Source organism: Meleagris gallopavo, chromosome 1 (genome assembly GCF_905368555.1).
Source record: "Meleagris gallopavo chromosome 1, MGAL_WU_HG_1.1, whole genome shotgun sequence".
NCBI lineage: Eukaryota > Metazoa > Chordata > Aves > Galliformes > Phasianidae > Meleagris > Meleagris gallopavo.
In genome coordinates, this window is record NC_139404.1 from 19,805,052 (window position 1) to 19,825,920 (window position 20,869).

Here is a 20,869-nt window from a genome sequence, read left to right on the forward strand (position 1 = left end):
AGTGGAATATCAACACAAGGTTTTAGAGCAAGCAGGTTTCACCAGCATCCTTCGTTCTGACTGCTCATTGCTTGTCATATAATGCAATCTGGACCAACATCAGAAATAACTGAGCAACCTAAAAAAGACCTGAGCAATATGCTTGTAACTTTCCAAGCTTACTGATTCAAAGACAGTTCTCATAAATACTGGGCAAGTCCATGTTGCTTTCCAACATCCCCCATAATCTCTGCTTTACTGTTTATTTTTCTGAATAATAAAAATACTTCTGTCTTTGCATCTCAATGTACACTTCATTTTGCTTGCACCTGAATGACACAGAGACGTACACAAAGTATTGAGTTGGACTCAGACAGTGACTTGTATTGCTTGTAACATTACTTTATTTCTGAAGTACCGTTCCTCATACAAATTACACTTTTTGCACACTGTTAAGACTGTACAAAATGACAGTGATTTTTCAGAAAACAGCAGAGTTCCATTAGTGTCTACTCCAAAAAAAACCATGAAAAACATGTTCATACAGGGACATTCATAAACAACAAAGGCAATTAAATTATTTAAAACAAGAAACAATAAAAAAAACCAGCACTAAAAAGAATGAAACATTTGCTTAAAAAGAGAAATTCCCAGCACATATCCAGAGTTCATCTATGCAGATGAACTGTCAAATGGATAAGAAACCTGTTTACATTGCACTCATTACCTGAAACCTGATTATCATGCTACTTAACGTAGCCACCTGACATCGGAGCAATTGGAAGGTACATAAAACCATGACTAACATCCAGGCACAACATAATTGATAACCCACAATTGTAAGCTCCATCCATCTGTGCTGACTGGAACTGCTCACCCAAAAGGCATACTACAGACCTTTGTGACTTAGGCACAGCCCTGAAAACCTTCCTGATGAGGGCATCTTACTCCTCCTAACACTTTTAAACACATAAATCATCAGGACAGATGATTTCTGTATATATTCTGTATATAAAAACTTTCTGTTTTTATATTTTTGATCTTGTACGCTTTGATCAAGAGAACTGGCTCCGAAGACTGCTGACTCCAGCAGCAAAAGCAGTCTGCAACACTTGAGAGTGCTGGATATTCCCTGGTCCTTGCAGAATTTTGCTTGTGTGTAGGTCTCTGAAAGTAATGCCTCCTGTTTATTTCCATGGAAACTACAACAGATACAAATAGCAAAATGACTCTGTTTGACAGAGCAAATTCTCACCCATAAAACATCATTTTTCAAGAGTCCCCACCATTGGCTTGTTTTGGTCTACAGAACTACTGCACCTTTATGAGAGCAGTTCATGTGGTTGGGGGCTGTCATTAACAGGCCAAATTACAGTACTGTCACCACATCAGAAACAGTTACAGTTCTACAGACTGGACAAATTCATCACAGAACTGACCAATCAGTCCCTCTTTCAAACAAAAGCAAACTGGCAGAGAGCAAGAAAAGGGCTTTGCTACCACAAAGGACAGAAATAGTGGCATTTCCAGGTATTTTTAAATTCACAATTACAAGCAGCAAAAATACCTGAAATCAGAATCTTTGGGAGTTAAATACAAGTTTTGTCCTGGCTTCACCCCAGGAACACTGCCAGAAGTTTACTTCTATGAAATCTAGTTTTCCTCACTCTCCATTCCTGTGCATTCTTTACTTGGGCCCTACTGCTAATCCCCTTTGCCCTGAAAAAATCCACTCCACTCTCCCCTCCCAAGCTGTTACCAACGATTTCCTTTCCAGCTATCATTTGTTGGCATTTACCTAATTCTCTACAGGTTTGCTAGCTACATTCATAATTCCTATGGTGGAAATGTCTAGACCTGGACATCTTTGCAAGGAACTCACTAGAGTGAAGCACAGTGGTGTGGCCCATGCTGCAGGGACCACAAGCAGCCCTCAGAGGCTGTCCCCAGACCCACCCAGACCCCACATGCCACTTGTGCACTCCAGTATTCCAGTGACACTGATCTTCCAGGAGCTCCTGGTCTCAGAACACGCACCCAATAAAACGCTGAGATGTCTGCCTTGCTCCCACAGGCCTTCTCCTCTTTCTTGCTCCCATTTCAGTACCTCCGTCTGTTCACATCACCCAGACACCTGCTCAGCTGTCACCCAGCTTGTCCATCTGGCCCAAGAGGCTGATGTCTGTCCATGCTGTCGCTCTCCACCCTGTGCCCAGAGGCTCCAGGGGGAAGCGGAAACCTGGAGGGTTTCACGCAGGGGACACAGCCAGGATAGGAGGCAGCTCCAAGAGGCTGTGGAGATGCCTGTGGTGTTGTCATATCTGACACAGGCTGCAGCAGAGGAACAGACCGCGAGGAAGGGTGACATGGGGACGATGAAGAGGTTTTCCAGATGGGGCGCACTCAGATCTCCCAGATCCAGGGGAAGGAAGGGAGCAGGAGGTGACAAGGGCCAGACCTGGGGAGGTCTCAGTGCGGGGCGGTAACGCGAGCAGGGACGCGGGCAGCCATCAGGCAAGCCAGCACGATGCCGACGACCTGCAGCACCGCCAGCCCCAGGGCAGCGGTGGCAACGCAGAACATGTTGCTGCTGACAAAGGCCGAGACCTTGCCGAAGCAGCCTTCAGGGTGCAGGCCGTGTGCGCCGGTCGAGCTGAGCGGGCAGCCCCGCCGGGCCCGGCAGCAGCTGAGCGGCACCGAGGCGTTCTGCTGGAGCGCCCAGGGCGAGGCGAGCCAGTCCCGGTAGCTCTCCACACCGCAGCAGCCCAACGCGTGCTGCAAAGCGTCCAGGGCGTCCGCTTTCCCCTCGTCCTCGCCGTAGGCGCTCAGGGCCTGGCGCAGCCCCTCCCGGAAGCCCCGCGCGATGTCCTGGCGGTACAGGAGCGCCGAGACCCCCGCGGTCAGCGCGGCCAACAGCACGGCCGCCAGGAAAGCGCCGTAGATGCGCAGGAGGCCGCGGTGCTCGGCGGCGGCGCCGAAGCAGCCCAGGAAGGCCCAGACGATGACGGCGATGCCGGTGGCCAGGAGGATGGCGGGGGCGTTGGGGGAGTCGCCGGCCGACAGCGCCAGGTAGCCCCCCAGCCGCACCTCGGCCCAGAGGCCGACGATGAGCATGGTCAGCCCCTCCGCCCAGAAGACGAAGCTGAAAGCCACGAGGGACAGCTTCAGCACGGTCATGGCGTCGCTGAGGGGCCGCGACCTTCGACAGGCGGTCCGGGAGCAGAGCGCGACCTTCGGCCGGTGGCGGGCGGGCTGCGAGCGGAGCGGCTCCGCGCTCCGGCCTTTTTCAGCGCCCGGCGCGGGGGCGCGGCCGCCGGCGGCGTTTGGCGGCGCTGCGGGGCTCGGCGGGCGGACCGCAGGGCTGCGCGGAGCGCCCTTCCCCTCACGCGGGGACCTACCCCTCCGCACCGCTGGAGCGCTGAGGTGTTCCTGCGTTAACCCGCTCTGGGAGGACGCTTGAAAGAAATAAGCCTCAGAATGTGTACCCGAACGCTGACGATGCGGTCCGTCGTCGTTCATCCGTCTCGGTTTGCCCGGTTGGAAACTATTTTCCAGCCCCGTTAAATACTCATCTGATTTTCCCCACCGTCACGCTGAGCTCCAGGAAAGGCATAAAATACCCGTGGAGAATGTGCTTGAGTGCTGTGTTACAGGTGGCCCATGCAAGGTCTGGCACGAGAGTGCCCTTCATGTACACCAGCTCTGCGATGCAGCCTCATGGATAAAGAAAATCTCCTACGTGCCAGATAAAAAATGTCAGATGAGAAACTGTGAGGAAGCAGAATAGCCGGCAGTGATAGCAGTCGCCTCCCCGTCGCTATTTGCACTGAGTGACTGATGTCTCTTCAGCACTTCTTGTCAACACCATAAGAGGTACGTAGTGCTTCACGGTGTGAGATTCCGTACCACCTTCTGCAAATAGAAATGACTCAAAGCACCTCAAGACACAAAGCTGACCTTCGTATGTCTTCAGCAGTTCAAGAAATTAGTTTTGTTATATACTGATATGATATCAGATGTTTGCATTGCTTAAAAAAAAATAATTTTAAAAAAAATTTCTAATAAAGTGCTTATTAAGGTTTCACAAGCTGGTGAAGAATCTGTAACCTGTGCAGTTTGCCGGATCACTGTGCACTTCAAGCTGTCAGTCTCTTCTTTATTCCTCTAAGGTCTCATCCCATGACAGTCCTTTCAAGTTGTCCTCATATAACTTGAAGTAAAATTGAGGTTCTTCATTTGTGTATACTAAAATCACATTGAGAATTTAGGTCTGAGAACCCTGTTGCTTGTATCTTTATCAACTCCTTCAGCATTGTCTTCTTGAGTTTAATTGTGTTCTGACTGTAATCTTTGTGTGGAAGTTAGAGAAAAGCTTTCTGTTAGTTTCTTTCTGTTACAGAGTGGGAAGAAAGGAAGTGCCTTTTATATCAGTCTAGCACATTCCATCAGAAAGTTACAGTTGTCAAGGCATCAATGCAGCATAATCATCATTAATATATTCTTAATTAGTGGCCTCAATAATTTAAGTAGCAGGGACTTTATAATTCCTACATTTACAGATTCTCCTCTTGCTTTTTCACAAGAATGAACTCTCCATCAGTTACTTGGCAGATCTGCTCTGAGCTACTTCCTTTGATTCTCAGATCTTCTCAGCAGTATCCAAGATCTTTACATCAAGATGATTCAGAAATGACGATTCCCTGCTCTGAAAGTATTCCACAGTATATTGCATTTCATTACCCACTTTAGCACTAAATCATGTGGCTAATATCCTCAGCGAGGAATAAAAGTTTACGACAGACTAGAGGTTGTCTGGTCTGGCATTTGATAACCAGTAGTTAAAAGTTCATGGTTTTTACAGTTTCACACCTAAAGGAAACCTATCAAAGTGGAGAAAATTTCTTGTCAGGAGGAGTGGTAATGCATTGGAACAGGCTGCCCCAGGAGGTGGTGGAGTCACCATCACTGGAGGTGTTCAAGAAAATGTAGATGTGCCACTGAGGCACATGGTTAGTGGGAGTGGTGGTGATGGGTCGGTGACTGGACTTGATGATCATTGTGGCCTTTTCCAACCTTAATGATTCCATGATTTTATGATTCTAAGTTGGGAGGCTCTGAAGGTGACATTTCATGAAGAGGCTTTCCTCTGAAGCAGCAGGTCTCTGTTGGCCCACCAGGTGTCAGTCATGCAGGGAAATGTCTTTGCCGTCCTTGGAATGGGCTGGTTGTTGCAGAGTTGCCATCCTCTGGCCACTTCTTTTATTCTCTTACGATTTTACACATTTTAATATCAGTGTTTTTCCTTTTGAATCCTTGAACTGTTCGCTATCCACATTTCAGCATAACCCACTGCAGTTTTTTTTCCTTATCTCACATGGCTCTGTGTACTTTCTCCCAGTTCTTTCTCACAACTTATTTTTTTCAGAAGTTTCTCAGAGCTGGTACTGCCAGAACTAGGTCTTGCACCGCAGACAGCTGAAACCTGTAGTAAGGCTGCACTGGCTATGTTGGACAGTCCCAGTGAGGGGCTACAGCCCCTTCTCTGTGGGGCAAACTAGAGAGTTTGTCTCAGTTTTGAAGATCTGAAGATTAGAGATCCACAATAAAAAAAGCAGATAAAATGCTTCTGTTATTAATTGTCCTTACAGTGAAAGCAGCTAGACAGGGTCTGTCTTGGGGTGTATTGTGCCATGTAGAAACAGTCAAAGTACAGAGCGTGAGCAGATCTGTCACTACTCAGGCTCCTCTTGGAAATCTAAAACTGACTCCTTAAAGAAGTTTTGTGATCTATTGGTGCTATTATGAATATTTAATGCGTACCGACTATTAGTTTCACTGACAGTTAAGTGCTGAACTCCCTCCAGAAATCATGTTAAGCATTCCAGGTTAGAAGATGCCAGATATCAATGCTTTTTAAAATTCAGGTTAAATGGGTATACGGGGCCAAATTCTTAACATTCTCATAAGCTATGCCACCAGAACAGTTTGGGTAAGTAAAGGAAGCAGAACTGGGCTCCATGAGTGTATGATGAAACAGCTTCAGTTATAAAAAATAATGATAATGAATTGCTTGATTTTTCAGACTGACAGAATCTGCATCTCAGTAAGAAAACTTTAAGAATCTCTTAAAAAATTACTTGTGGAACAAATGTTTATGATATTGTATGTGCTATATGGACTGACAGTTTAATAAAATAGAAGTGATACTCCTTTACATGGCATCTTGGACTGCAAAGTGCTGAGGGCTCAGAGATGCCCCACCAAATAGTGAGAGCAGCAGTGCCAGTTATCAAAGAGTGGTTATAAATTCAAGCAGCAAATTTGGTGAGATCGACCTTGGACAATGCAAACTAGTATATCTTAGGGAAAACTGTTATGTATCAGCAGGAAGAAAGCTGCCAAACAGTGAGTCTGAGGGATGTGTGAGTGATAGCAGAGATCTAATTAGGCTGCATTTTGCAATACTATTTGGCACAGAAAAGCAGTCTGCTTGAAGCATAGATTTTCCTTTTTACTACAAGATTATGTAGTTAGGGCTTCTGCTATCACAGTATGGGCAGTAACTTCAGAAACAAAGAAACATCGGAGTCACTTCACAGTTTACTTTTGGTGTTTGAGAGTTCTCATTCTCATTTGAAAATCAGAATTGTTGTGAAAAATGTGTTCCCTTGTTTTAGGCCTGTCTCGAGTGTTGTAAATCATGAAAAAGTCTGAATATACCCTGCTTGAACTGAGCTGTGATTTATATATTTCAAGATAATTGTCTTTTCTCCACAACAATACTCCTTATTTCTCTCCCAGTGCTTACTTCTCTTAATAGTGTTCTCCGCGGTTTTCTGCTTGAGCTCCCTTCTTGGGAGAGAGAATTAATCTGAAGGGGACGCATAGATTTCCCTTGAAAAATGAAGATTGCTGATGATAAATTAGATTTGAAATTACATGGGTAGCTGCTAATACCAGCTAAATTCACAAAAGGGATGAAAGTATCACCTGCTGAACTTAGATTCTGAAAACTCCACTCCCAACTCCCAGTGGCAATTTGGGTTTGGATGCTGTTTCATATTCCTAGCTGTGCAATCTTCTGCACGAGTTCCTTTACACTTGGAGTAGCAACCTGGAATCCTGCTCTCTCCTCTGTCTCAGGAGATACACAAAATCGGCTCGCTGTCTGCAGTCTGTTTGTGCAGGTCTTCTCAAGGACAAACTGGTTTAGCAGCTAATGCAAAGCAGAGGAGGAAAGAAGTCCTTCCCCCACCCTTTGACTTTTTTTCCAGCAACTTCAGGTTGTGAGCACCTGCCTTAAATAGGAGACCTGAATTCAAATTCTTTTGCTACTGGAAGGAAGTGAAATAACACTTTGTGTGGGAAGGCTGAAAGAGCCATGCAGTGTGACATTCTGGTTGGTGTTTGCTTAGTATTTCTATTCAAAGAATCTTTCTTTGGGCCTGAAAATCTGCAATTCAGACTTTTCTAGTTTTGTTTTATCCAATGCTAGTTGACTTGCTTTGTTGAAGGGGAAATGAGGTGCCAAAAAGGCTTTGCGACAGCTGTGATGGTGTCATCCACTGAGGTAATCCAGCTTTTTTCCAGTACTTTCAGATTCTCAGAAGAAAAGCAGAGTTCACAAGTTGGCTTTCCTTGGGCACCTGAATGAGATTTTCATGGCACAACTCACAGAGCTGCATTTATTTATCTTGGGGAAAACAAGAACTCGTAGTATCCTGCTGATGTTACAGCAGCATACTGTTGATGTTGTAACCACTAATGGGTATTTTCTTGTCCTGTGATATACTTAAGAGCTCAATAAATACATCACAATGTCTTTATGTTAAAGCCTGATTTTGTGATGTTCTGTCATGTCGGATATATGATACTATTTAATTCAATAGAGAGTAGGTATTCAGTGTGAGGTTTCAGAATCAAGTGAATGAAACGATTTTTATGTAAAACTGAACGATACCTTAATTGAAAGGTAAATGAAATGGGAGAGAAGTCATAGCTTTTCACTCCTTCCCAGTGATTGCTGTGCAACATGAGTCTGGTGCAAGCCCAGGCAGAATAAAGAAAGAAAACAGAGTAGGAGGAAGAGAGAATTTCTCCTTGATCTTCCCATTAGCTCTGGGAAGGAAATGTGTTAACTCATTCCCAGTTGCAAGTGTCTTTGGGTGATTACAAGCTTATGGATCACCACATACACCTGGCACCTTCACAAACCCCTGATACGAGAGGAAATATTGGGTCAACTGCTGCTGTGGGTAGCACAGACTGTGTGATACGTAGCCTGCACAGACCAGAGCCACAGAATGGTGTAATTACACCTAGCCAGCATATCTGAGCAGGAAGTGTCTTAGCCTGAAGCAAGTGTGATCCCAGGGCAGAACCCAGCCTTCTGTTTCTTGGAATGTACTTTACAAAAATAGTAATAGCAGCAGTGGTATGTTTTTCAAACTGAACTAATTTTAGGAGCTAAAGTATACAATCTTTATTATATATCAGCTACTTTGCTATTAATAGCAAGGATTACAGCTCCTCTGGATTAATAATTAACATCTAATGTGTTTTTTAACCTTAAAATAAAAGACAAAATGTAATTTTAGCTGTGGCTTCACAAGAGTTCCAAAGGGTAACATGACCCATGCCTTGGGCAATTCTCAAGGAAAATTCAGTGCACTTTCCAGTTAGCCCACAGAAAAATATGCTTATGTGCTGAACATGAGATGTGTTTCAATGCTAATGTATCTAGATAGCATGCAGGCTAGATGGGTGGGAAAGACTGACAAAGTACCATGTCAGAGGAATTAAAAAATAAGCTTTTTATTTCAGAGAGCAATAGGAAGAGAAGACAAGCTTAAACATTGTCAAATTTTATGTCTGAATTTAAAAACATCTGAATATATTATTATTAATTCTCAATCTCCTCTTGTTGAATTAGATTCGGAAGGTATTAAATATTTCACATATTGGGATTTATATATTGTATATTTTGACAGCAGTTAGGTGTACTTGGCAGATCATTATTCACACAATACTTGCCTACACTACTTATCTACACTTCTCAATAAGAATTTCCACGGATAAGGGGGATTTCCAAGATCTGCAGCAGCAAAAATCTATCCTACCTTTCACTTGGTTAGTATAATTTTTCATCAGTTTTGCTGGCTTTGATGATTACCTTACTTCTTTAAAACCCATTTTCTTTTCCCATCTTATCTTAAACAAATGCCATAATACTAATTATGACAACATTCTTTCTGCCACATTTCCAGACTCTGACAGATAATGCCATCATAGGCAGAGGACAGTGTGACCATGCATTCTGTTCTGAGTAGCTGAAGAATGCCATGGGGCACAGACTGTTATCTTGGGGTCACTGTAACCTTTGTCCTTGCTGAGTTGAACAGTTATGGAGTTCCTATAAAGCAGCAACATTAGAGCACCAGAAGACTTTCCAAGCCTTGGGGTCCAGAACTATGGACTTTTACAGCTTGCTTGTATTGTCACGTGGTGTGCTGTCCTCAAGCCAGCATCACTCTTGCCTCTTGTAAAGGTCACAGAAAGAATTATTTAAAGGAAACAGTCCACATGCAAACAGTGCATCACATGAGGATCATTGCCTGTATCAAGGCAACAACTTGTCAGCCTGCCTGTCACCTTTGTTGACCCCAGATATGAAGCATCTTGTTTATCTCTCCTAGGATGGTAAAATCTTGAACATTCTTAGTATTGTTTTCTTTGAAAAAAATGTCTGTTGCACTATTCATAAAATGATCATGCACTTATCAGCACGATAGCAAATATGAGGATTACAAGCAGTTTACTTGGATCTTCTTATAGGAAAGACTGCTGAGTACTTTCCATTTCTTGAGACAATTTTTGTGCACTTTTAAGGTTACTAGTCTTTAACTACCCTGGGTTGAAATTGTCCATGACAGATATTTATCTGAGTATGAAATATATATGCATATATATGTATATGTAGATTACACTTCACAGAATCACAGAATTGTAGGGGTTGGAAGGGACCTCTAGAGATCATCGAGACCAACCCCCTGCCAAAGCAGGTTCCCTACACCAGGTCGCACAGGTAGGCGTCCAGGCGAGACTTGAATATCTCCAGAGAAGGAGACTCCACAACCTCCCTGGGCAGCCTGTTCCAGTGCTCCGTCACACTTACCGTGAAGAAGTTTTTACGCACATTCGTGCAAAACTTCCTATGCTGCAGCTTATGTCCGTTTCCCCTCGTCCTGTCTCCACGTACCACTGAAAAGAGACTGGCCTCACCGCTATGGCCGCCACACCTCAGATATTTATAAACCTGGATCAGGTCCCCTCTCAGTCGTCTTTTCTCAAGGCTAAACAGACCCAGTTCACTTAGCCTTTCTTCATAGGGGAGATGCTCCAGGCGATGCTCCACTTCTAGCAAGAATGGTCCCACACTATTTTCCTCCTTTAAAAACAGTACTTCAGCCATCTCCATAGCACTTCCAAGTTTTGGACTAGAGACTTGAAAGCTGGCACAGTTTAGGAAAACACTGTGTTAACAGCATTGATATTCTACAACCTTAACTCACTTGCAGAACCTTAGAGCTGATAGTCAGGCAGGCTGATTGCAGCACTGTGACTATGCACATGGGGAAGCCACTGCACCATCTACCCCAAATTAAATTACTGTTTGCTTTGAACATTCCCCTTGTGAAGGAAGAGCAGGCAGCACCCTGCTCTTTCACTCCCCAGCTCAATTTGTTGCAGGACAAGCTGTCAGTCTTCGTGCATATTGCAAGGCTAACAGTGCACTCATGAGGAGAAAGTAATTTAACAGAAAAGTCCCACTGCTGCATCTTTTTTCAGTACAGCCTTAAATTAAAGTTCTGGACCCATCCTTTTAATCCTTATACACATATCTCACATTAACATGAGCAGTGATTTTTAGTGATTCATAACTCTGCATTTATCTTTAACTCATTTTTTTATATATAGTGTGATTACACCAAAAGGTTCTCATAAGGTCATATGGCTTTCAAATCTGAAGCAGAATAGTGTGTGCTAAGGATTGCAAGTTGGCTTTAGCCCAGACTTTTCTGCTCTGTGGCTCTAATCCAGACTGTTATTATTTGAAAACAGCACTGCGTGGATTAATTGTTTGTGTGTAGGAACAAGACCGTCTATAATAGCTCCATTGTCTCTTTTTGTCTTCCAACCCCTACTTTGGAAGATGTTCTAATGTGATCTAATGTAGGACTGCTGGTTATATCTGGTGAGCAGAAACATTCACTGGTGCCACCCCAGGCTCCCTCACTGGGGCACGTCCCTGGTTTGCTGCTTTCCCAGCCTTCCATGTGAAGCAGCAGAAACTCTGGTTTACCTCCTGGGCTGCAGCATCAGTCCCTGGAGAAGGGAAGCCCAGTGCTGCTCTCACGTTTCCCTGGCTGTCTTATCAGCCAACGCTGCTCGCTCTGTGTGCCTCCCACACAAATGATCCGGAACACAGCCCTGTGCTGACACAGCTATTAGCATCTCTTACCCAAACTTATTCTACATTGCATAGTGCTCTGCACCAGTCTGCTGTTAATTCAGTGGGAAGAGGGAGAGGAAGAGAAAGCAGCAGAGGAAGAACAAGGGGGCTGTAGGCCTTGGTCCCATCAGCACCACCCAGTTCCATATGGACACAGCAGGCTGCATGCCTGCCTGCGTTGGCCTGGGCTTAGAGTACCAACATGTTACCTACAGCCATCGGCTTCCCCCAGTGTCGCTTCACAGGGCCATGAGTGATGGACTGGCCCCAAGCACAGTAAATAGGTTAAGGTTAAATTGTGAAGCTCAGAAGAGGCTGAGCTAATTCACTCTGCAGCCTGGCTCATGCAATTTTCCAGCTCAGGTTTATCAGAGCAGCATTTCATGGCCTGCAATGCTGTGCTGAAGGAGAAAATCTGAGTATCACAGTGCTGCTGGGGGCCATGGCCTCAGAAACTGGTGCACTGATATCATGCTGCCCTCTGAGCCTGGCTGGCAATCTTCTAACGCGGCTATCAGCAATGTCTGCCTGCCCCGGCCTCTGTGTGAAGAATGAACAGGCTGCATCTCTCCCAGCAGCAAAGTGCTCTTTGATCTCCGTGTCAGCAGACTGCCTGCAGTGCAGATGATGCCCCCTGTTTTGGAAAAACATAAATACACTCCATACCGCTGAGCTCAGCGAAGGAAGCATCTCAGAGCTGGCCTTAGGATGCTCGTTCTGAGTGATAACAGAAGTGTGTGAAAGGAGCGAGGGGAACCGGGGCCGCTGAGCAGCCGGAGGAGCGCTGACGCCAGGGGATCGCCAGAGGGCGCCACAGCCTCGCGAGCCCGGCGGCACCCGGTCCCCGCCCGGGGACAACGGAGCCACCGCGGGTGACGGGAGAGACATGGAGTAGCACAGCCACTTTTGTGTGCTGAACCCTGGCTGTGCCATGCAGCACCGGCCCAGCGTGCCACTGCTGGCCAGAGGTCGTGACTCGGGAGGTAAATGTTAATTTGGCTTCTGTGGGCTGGTGAGTCTTAAGGCATGAGGACTTTGAACAGATAGGGATGCTGCAAAGGCATGGGGCAGGTTCTCCTTCATACCTGCAGCAAGGAGTGCAAGGATACTGCGCCTCCATCCCAGCGTTGGGTGCCTGAACGACTTCCTGGTGCTAAGCATTTTTAACAGCAGGACCGTTTTGTGTGAATCCTTTGTTACTGCAAGTTCTTGAGAGCCCGTTGTGAGAGACAAATGCCCACCCAGTGCTGCCCGCAGCCTGCCCTGGGGCTGATTCAAATGTCTCACAGTCTCTGTGTTCAGAGGACACAGAAGACAATAGAATTGCAGCTCATGCCATAGTCACTTCTACTGGTTCCTAAGGAGAGGAGATGAGAGGGAGAAAGGTGAGAGAGAAGGGATTGGGAAGCAGGATGGTGGTAGTGAAGAAAAGAAGAGGAGGGCAGGGAGAGGTGTACACCCTTTTCTGGAAATACCTGTGCTTAAGATCTATGTACAGGGGCCTTTCTGACTCTCCACACATTCATAAAATTACCTCAGATGTACTATGCTGTGCCTGATTCAGTGAGACTGTTTCAGTTAAAAAAAAAAAATCATTTAAAGTAGAATTGAAACACTGAGAAATCTGTGCAACAGCTGCCAAACTCTCTTAACTGTGAGCATCCACACCTGGCCTCCAAGTAATCCCATGACATTTAAAGAAGATATACTAAGTATTAAAAGCATACTTTGAAAGCCCATCGTATGTGTTACAGTAGGACACTCAGCAGACACAAGTGACCCACCTTGCAAATTAATGGGGCTACATTCAACTACAACAAATCTTGGTCAATATGGACCAGAGCATGATTTGCAGCCACGCACGCTCCAGCACTGAGGCCACAGCTGTCAGAGTGCCAGTTGGTTCACTGCAGAGCTCTGACATGAGGGCACCTTAGACCACCCCAGCGTGCCTGGGATGCTGGCTGCAGCAGGACCAAGGCCTCCTCTGTCTCATAAACTTCCTCCCATCTCTGTGCTCCTTCATCTCTGAGAAATGTTGTATACCACAGAGCAGGCAGAAACAGCACAGGCACTCCTATGGCATTGCTTCATATTAGCAGAGACCTGCGTCTTAGCTTGGTCCTTGTAAAGGCATGTTCAGCTACCTCTGCTCTTGCTGAGCCAGCAGAGGAAGCAGAGCCTGAAGCAATTATAAGTGAAAGTGCTGATACTGTTGACACAATCAGGGTGCAGCATCATGAACTGGAGAAGATGCAGGCTTCCAGGGTTCGTGCTATGCCCCCAAGCAGAAGAATTGCCAAATCAGATCAGATCAGGTGAGGTGTTTTCTGCAGGCTAAGACAGTGATCCTCAGCTCTGAACCAAAAGTTATCAGTGGATCTTTGCAGCTGAAGTAGTGGGAATTTTGGGAACATGTCTGCAGTCTGTTTAAGGGCTCATAGCGTTTGCACAAAACGTGAGTGGTGTTGCAGCAGGAGGGACAGCTCAGAAAAATGCCAACACTTCAGATGTACAGCTGGAATTGAACACACTGCACTGCAGATAATGGGGTAAGCATATGCTTGGTACATGCTCAAGTCAAACAGATGAGAATGAGAGGGGATAAAATGTGATTGGCTGTGTAAGGGACTTATTACAGGTATGTGGCTTAAGGTTCAGGTTGCTGAGTTGCGTCACATGCTGCTTAATCAATGCTGAGCAGTGATGTAACTGCTGCCTGCCTCCTGGCAGCCGAGCGGTGGATCCCACGATGGGGAAGCTTGTGGTGAAGCTGAGCCCTGGAGGAGGCCGGATCACAAAGAGGCTCAGAAACAAGCAGCTGCAGTTAGCGGGGAAAGGGTGCACCTGGAAATGGCAGTGCTTGGGGCGGGGAGTCCCCAGGGTGCCAAGAAACCTTCTGGCACAGTCCCTGAAAGCAGTGACCAACCTGCTGTTGTACAGCACAGCGCTCCATCTTTTTAGTGTTCTTCACCCATAGCTCTGGAAAAAAAAGATGTTTGAAATCTGTGAATAGATTCAAAAAGCCCAAAGCAAAGTTCTCTTCCCAGTATGACAGACACCGGATAGCATTTTTCAGAAGTGCGGGGATGCATATCTTACACCGTTACCTGGCTATGTGTATGTTAAAAGTCCAGGCCATCCTTCACACAACTGCCTGATCTGTGCCTGCACAGCAACTTGAACTGTCGCCACGCCAAACGGGAAGTGAGAGCCCCGTCTGCCCCAACACGTCAGCACTTCATTTCCATGTGCCACGTACTTTCAGACCTCAGCCCTGTCCCAAAGTAATGCTGGGCAGGACATGTCCATAGAGTCAGATATTTAAGAAAGGACCAGAAAATGCACCTCAAATCCATTCCAGTCAAGCCATACTTAGATAATAAACTTGTGCTCAGATGCAGTGCTTCACTGTGACCTGTCAGAAATAGAGCGCAGGGCAGAGACAGCTTCAGAAAATGATCACCGTCTGTAACCTCCTGATTTGTCTTTCTCCAGCCAAGTTTTTGTGACTGATGAAACATGTGTATGCTTCCACACGGGGATATGAAGCATCCTCACGCACAGGCTGCGTTTAAACAGATCGTGCGGCGCGGCTTGTTCAGGTTTTGTGGGTGAAGCATTAACAGCCAGTAGCCGAGGAAAGGCCTCCGGGAAAGACAAAGCGCAGGGGCGCTCAGGGCAGCGCCGCAGGAAGACGCGGGTTCTTCCGAGCGACGCAAATCGGAGCCGGACTTCACCAGCGCTTCCAGCCGCGCTCCGGCCGCGTCTCGCCGCGCTTCATCCCGCAGTCCCACGCGGAAGGGCCGGCAGCCGACGGCGGCCCGGGGCAGGAGACGAGATGGGAGCGGGCAGCCGCGCGGCTCCAGGGGAGCTGCCGGGGGAGCGCCGCCCGTCACCCAGCGTGCCTCCCCCCAGCGGCGGGCCCTGATTACGGGGTGCCGGACGGACCCGCGCAGCGGAGCAACGCGGGAGCCGCGGCCGGAGCCCCGCACGGGGCCGAGCTCGGACCGAGCTGCTCGGAACCGCGGCCGCGCGGCGCTCATCCCGGCCAAGCCCGGGCGGAGCCGCTCCCTGGGAGCCGTAGTCGCCGCCGCCCCCCGCCGCGGGGCCGGAAGCGCGGCGGACTGCAGCCCCCAGAGTGCCGCGCGCCGCCGGCCCGCCCCGCGCCGATGACTGATGCCGCACGTTGCCCGACCGACGCGCCCGGTGCCGGAGCTCCGCGCCGCCGCCTCCTTCTCCCGTAGCGCCTCGGCCGGCCGCGGTCCCGCCGCCTCCGGGCGGCACGCACCGAGCTCGCGAGCGAGAGGGTGAGTGTCGGAGCCGCCGGGGCGGCCGCGGTGTCCGCTCCCTCCGCGCCACGCCGGGGCCATGTTGGGGCCGAGCCGGTGCGGGGCAGCGCCCGGAGGCGGAGGGGCGGCGGCGGAGCGGCTTTCCTCCAGCTGTGCGGGGGGAGAGGGGAGGCCGCGACGGACCCGTCCGACTGCCCCCGCGCCGGGCGACCGCCGTGCGGCCGCGGGTCCGGGGAGCGGAGCGGGGCGCCGGGCCGGGGGAGGCGGCCCCGGGGCGGGCGGGATGAGGCGGCGCCCTGAGATGGCCGCTTCCCGGCTCCTCTCTCGGAGCTCGTGACTTCGTCGGGTCGTCAGCGCTGTGCGCGCGGCGGCTGTGAAATACGGGCTGCGCCCCTGCGGGTCAGTTACTGTGAATCTAGGCTGGAAAATAGGAGTGCCGAGCGCGGTCTGTGCCTGCCTGCCTGCTGGTATGTGCTGGTGTGCAGGGAGGGAACGTGCTGGTTTGGGGCTGGCTCCCGGGGAGGGAGCAGTGGTTCTGTTGGGTGGCTCCACGTGGCCGTAGGAGAGGCAAGGAGCGTCTGCTAGCCTGGATAGCGGGTCTGCGGTGCCCTCGCTTCCCCCGCTGTGTGGGTGACCGGCGCTGCTCTCCAGCCCGTGCACCCTCCTGGAAACCGACAGAGAAGCAACAAGGAACGCAGTCAGGTTTCAGGGTTCTCACTGCTGTGTTGCACAAAGACGGTAAGCCTTACGCAGCTGGGGAAGAACGCACAAATTGGCTTAAGCTACGTGAGTTTGTCAGCTGAAAATGCTGGGTTAGGTCATGGCCTTTGCGCCCTGCTGTTTGGGGCATACTGAAGACTTTCAGGTTTTGGTGACTCGAGTTGCTGGCTGTGAATTTGTCAGCCAGCCTCAGCGGTGCCTGGCACCCTGTAGCTGTAGGCTCAGACATTACTCAGTGCGGTGACAGGGGAGTTGGAGCTATTAGTGCAGTCTCTCTTCCATGTGGTAAATATAATGAAACATTGCTGCTGCCACTACCGCAGCTGTGAATAGCACACACTGGTATTGGCATCTTATTTCTGGAAGACTCATGTGAGTGTTGTTGTTTTTTCTTTCAGTAGCACTTTTGAGAAAGAAGAAAGAAGGTTCTTATTTGCTACATAGCAAAAGTGACAAGAGATCTCGGGCAGCCCTAGAAAATGGGGGAAGAGAAGAGAGAAGGGCAGAGATCAGAGTGGAGCAGCTGTACTGGAGTGGTGTGGGACTGCAGCTGTCTGATGTGACATCGCAGCCCCTGCTTCTGGCTGTAACGGGGGGTCCTGCGGCTCCCCCTGACCTGCCGCAGTTGCACCCCTTGTCTCCCAGAGGGATCTCACTGGTGTGGTCTGGTAGCGGTGACTGTTACTGGGCTGGTGGCTACAGATAGGTTTCTGATACAAATCTGAGGTCAGACCTTCAGTTATTGAGTGTTTTACGGAAGGGCTGCTCCTATTTGAGGTGCTGTGAACAAGGTGGTACTGCAGGTACATGTTAGGGCTTGTAAACTTGTAGGCTATTGGGTTTTGTTTTTTTTTTTTTTCCTTGTCTGCGAAATGACTTTGAGATGGATATCTTTCAGTGTTAACCAGAATGGTTAACATTGTATGAAAATGTGCATGCGTTCAATGACACTCTTCCTTAACAATATTAATAATGTATTTTATTGAAGTCACAGGGTGTGTTTTTTCCTTCACCTCCTTCCTTTTTCTTTCTTCCCCTTTCAGTTGATGTGCTAGGCATTGTTATTGGATTCATTGGAGGATGCAGGGACTGAGCATCTCTGCACACACGAACTGGAACGTGGTGATGACACCACATACTGTGCTGCAGGAAACTGCCCTGGGGATCCAGGAGTTCTGTCTCCTACTTTAGCCCTGCAGGCTGTCTGCAGAACCACCTTGTCTGTGTGGGTTGCACAGCACCGCACATCTGCCTCGAGAGGTGTGTGTCTGTGCAGGAGGGGAGTGAGAGGCAGTGAGCCCACTGCTGGGCAGCAGCAAATGCTGATAAAGGTAGAAAATGGTCTCCTTTGTGCTGTGCAGGGAGACTGGGTTGTACCTCACTGGGATTCGTAGTCCTTGTGTTGCACAACCAGGAGCCGTCCTTCAGCAGGATGGTGAAATAGTTCCTGGTGTGTGAAGAAACAGGGTCAGGAATTGCTGAGGGGAGGGTTTTGCTTCTCGAGGGTGGCAGATAGGAATAGAAATAGCAATAATCTTTGGAGGGAGTATCTGTTTTTCAATTACTGGCTGGCTTCAGGCTGCTTTATGCAGTCAGTGAACAGTGCAGCGGCAGGAAGGCTTTCCTAGTTGCTGTGTGTTCCTGGTGTTGGTGTGGGGCTCCTGCCTCTGGGGCTGCTGGGCTGGGATTAATAGGCATTCCTGGTGCTTTGTCTGGGTGTCCTGAAACCTGACGCTGATTCTCCAGTTCCCTGCTGCAGTGAGAGCTGTGTCTCCTGCCCTGTTGCTACCATGTGAGCGGGTGTCACATAGCAGTGTTTCCAGCTTTTGCGACCACCTCAGCGTTTTGGAAATGAGTCCTTCAGCTTGTTCTTGACTGCTGTTTGGAGACTGGGGTGGAAGGGTCAGGCAGAAGAGCACTGATAAACAATGTGTTTGGCAGCTGGGAAAATTTTGTTCTACAAAACCTCAATTTTACCATCATAAGGAGGGCATTTAAGTATTCATAATAAAATTAATGAATGATAGTGTCTGCCTGTATTGTTAGGACCCGGCTCCTGAGCGCATCAGCACACAGCCACTGGCACGTGCCAACACTGGAATAGACAAAAACACAGGCTTTAAGAAGGCTCGTGCAGTCGTTTTGCAGATGGCCGTAGCAGAACTTCTCTTCCCACCTCCCTTGCTGGCTGTATGTAGGTAATGAATGAAGCGGGTGAAAGCACTGCTTCTTGTGAGGCTTATCAGAGCTGTGCATGTAGAAGCTGTGCGGCTTCTCTGTTGCTCTTTGCTGAGAGTTTCCCAGGACCAAAAGTATTGTTTGGTTGATTGATTGTTTTGAATGGCCTGGAGGGAGGTGATGTGCTGAATGGGTATCTTATCTCAATCTGCTGATCATGGCGGAGTCTATTAAAATAGTTTTGGTTCCAAATCTTCCCTGAATCCAGATGATTCATACCTGAATAAAACGGAAAATTGACTTGGATTAATGCGTAGGCTGTAGGATGGTATGAGTTTTGGGGCAGCTGACCAGACTTGGGCTACAGCGCTTTGGTCTTTCTGCTCCATGTTTCTAAATTAGCAATCTCTTTATAGCCTCTTCAAGCTGTATAGATTTATCCTGTTGTCCATGCTCAGTCCACTCCACGTAAGCATTCTGAACTACCTTGTCTCGTATCCACTCAGTTCAGTGAGTAGCCCTACTTAGTGTAATAGCTATCATTTCTAAAACACAAAGATGACAATACCTTCTCTTTCAGGGATAAAGAATGACAGATTGTGTTCTCAGCACATCAGATAAAAGTTTGTCCAATGCATCGATGTCCCTGTCCAGATTTTCTCATGTTCCTGTACCTCCTTTGAAATAAGTCACAGCTGCATTCCTTTATTTTAGTTCTAAAGTATGCAAATGGACAGTGGTTTTGATGTGCAAGTACTTGCATCTAGGTGGATGATTTTGCAGGAACTTCTCATTCATGCTCAAAGGATAGAATCTGTATTCTGAAATTTATAAACTTCTGAGTCATGAGAAACCAGATCTGCAATCTCCAACCATCTGTGATCACAGAACCAGTTGCTTAGTTGAGTTTCAAAGGTGTGGGTTGTGTCAAAGAAATACGTGCAATATGTCAAGCAGGTCACCTTGGTGGTTCCAATTCCTGCATTTGTGGCTGTTGCATTATTTGGCTGTCAGATTCCTGCTGATGCATCTTTCTGAGTACAAACAGTCTATCAATAGAGAAAAGAGATACCATTTGGAGCCAGCGTTAGTTTGTTTGTAAACACTACTGTGATTCCTGTGCATAAGCTTGGGAAGTGTCTCATCAATCTTAAACACTTCATCTGCTTCAATGGAAGCAGGTGCTACTGAAACAAGCCTGTATCTACTGTTTGATTCAGCCTTATATCTCTCTATAGAGGGATAAACATGAGATGTAGAAGGTGCTTTGTAGGCATTCCAGATAGTAATGAGTGCAGTGGTGTGTCAGTGGGAGAGAGGGTAGCTGTCTTGTTGGTGGCTTGTGGCATTCAAATGCGATGCACCCATGCAGTGCATGCTGTGAATCAAGCATGCTGGCTATACCAGCCAGGCTAGATCCCATTGCTAGAGGAACTGCAGCTTCAGGCTGTGAAGGGAGGGCAGCACACTTGGAGTGTTTAGATGTAATTATGTTTGTGCTGCTATGTCTGATGAGCAGAAAAGCCTTCTGGTGAGGGATATTGTGTTGCAGGTCTGGTCAGGAGCCTGTGCCTGTGCTTGGAGTCCCACAGAGGGCAGCTCTGCTTGGTCACAGCAGGTACGAGGTGTAATGATTCACTTGGCAGCTGGCTATGTAAGCGGGTTCAGTCTTTAGCCCAAGCCCTGCACTTCCCACAGTGCCTCTGAGCAGGGGTGAGTTGTGCTGGTAGGATGTTGTGAGGAGGTGCTGCCCAGAGCTGCAGAGGGAGGACAGCTTTCTTTGGAAGCACCAGTAGAAACAATGGAAAATTCACGTTGCAAATCTGAAATGCTTGGAAAACTCCAGTAGGCTCTGAACTTTATCTCCCACAGGTCTCATCTGTAGGTGTACTTAGATATTCATATGTCTCAGTTCTGGGTATGTAAAACAAAGAAGCACATGCAATAATACTATGCCATAGGTTGTAGGATTAACGTTCCCTATACTGAGAGGTATGGATACCCACCCTCCTCAATGCTACTAAATACTGGAAGCATTTAAAGCAGTGATATAAACAAATTTGTTCAAGGGGAGGAAAAACCAAACACGAGTTGCCTTTCTCTTTCAATAAAGTGTGAAACAAATTGTAGAAGTTCTGTGGCTCTTACTGTTCTTATTCTGACAATCTCCATGCAGCACAGACAATAC

General features: G+C 47.9%; 2 protein-coding genes and 1 pseudogene across 5 annotated transcripts in view; 1 reads left to right on the forward strand and 2 right to left on the reverse strand.

The window, feature by feature from the left end:
- Window positions 1-401: 401 nt before the first annotated feature.
- LOC104909505 (tetraspanin-7 pseudogene) lies at window positions 402-5,977 on the reverse strand (annotated as a pseudogene).
- A 2,794-nt stretch (window positions 5,978-8,771) lies between these two features.
- LOC116216565 (uncharacterized) lies at window positions 8,772-19,070 on the reverse strand. The gene is made up of 3 exons (XM_085216884.1): window positions 18,961-19,070; window positions 14,602-16,447; window positions 8,772-14,473 (listed from the first exon to the last, which is right to left on the reverse strand). The coding sequence occupies exons 1-2, from the start codon at window positions 19,068-19,070 to the stop codon at window positions 15,049-15,051; spliced, it is 1,509 nt and encodes a 502-aa protein (XP_085073010.1). The 3' UTR covers window positions 8,772-14,473; window positions 14,602-15,048.
- The window catches only part of TRABD (TraB domain containing), a 31,343-nt gene continuing 26,134 nt past the window's right edge, over window positions 15,661-20,869 (forward strand). For 2 of the 4 annotated variants that reach the window (XM_085218196.1, XM_085218206.1), the window contains exon 1: window positions 15,661-15,801. The gene's annotated coding sequence lies outside the window, so the exon portion shown is untranslated. Of the gene's footprint in view, window positions 15,802-16,231; window positions 16,251-20,869 lie in introns of those variants that run through there. The other 2 variants (XM_085218215.1, XM_010706134.4) reach the window with 2 other exon arrangements.

Excerpts from the sequence above, each read along its gene's own strand:
- LOC116216565 (XM_085216884.1), bottom strand. The coding sequence starts at position 19,070 with ATGGAGCAGAAAGACCAAAGCGCTGTAGCCCAAGTCTGGTCAGCTGCC. Across the intron at positions 16,448-18,960 it reads CAATTTTCCGTTTTATTCAG|GAGGGTGCACGGGCTGGAGA; the intron begins GTATGAATCATC and ends GTCGGTTTCCAG.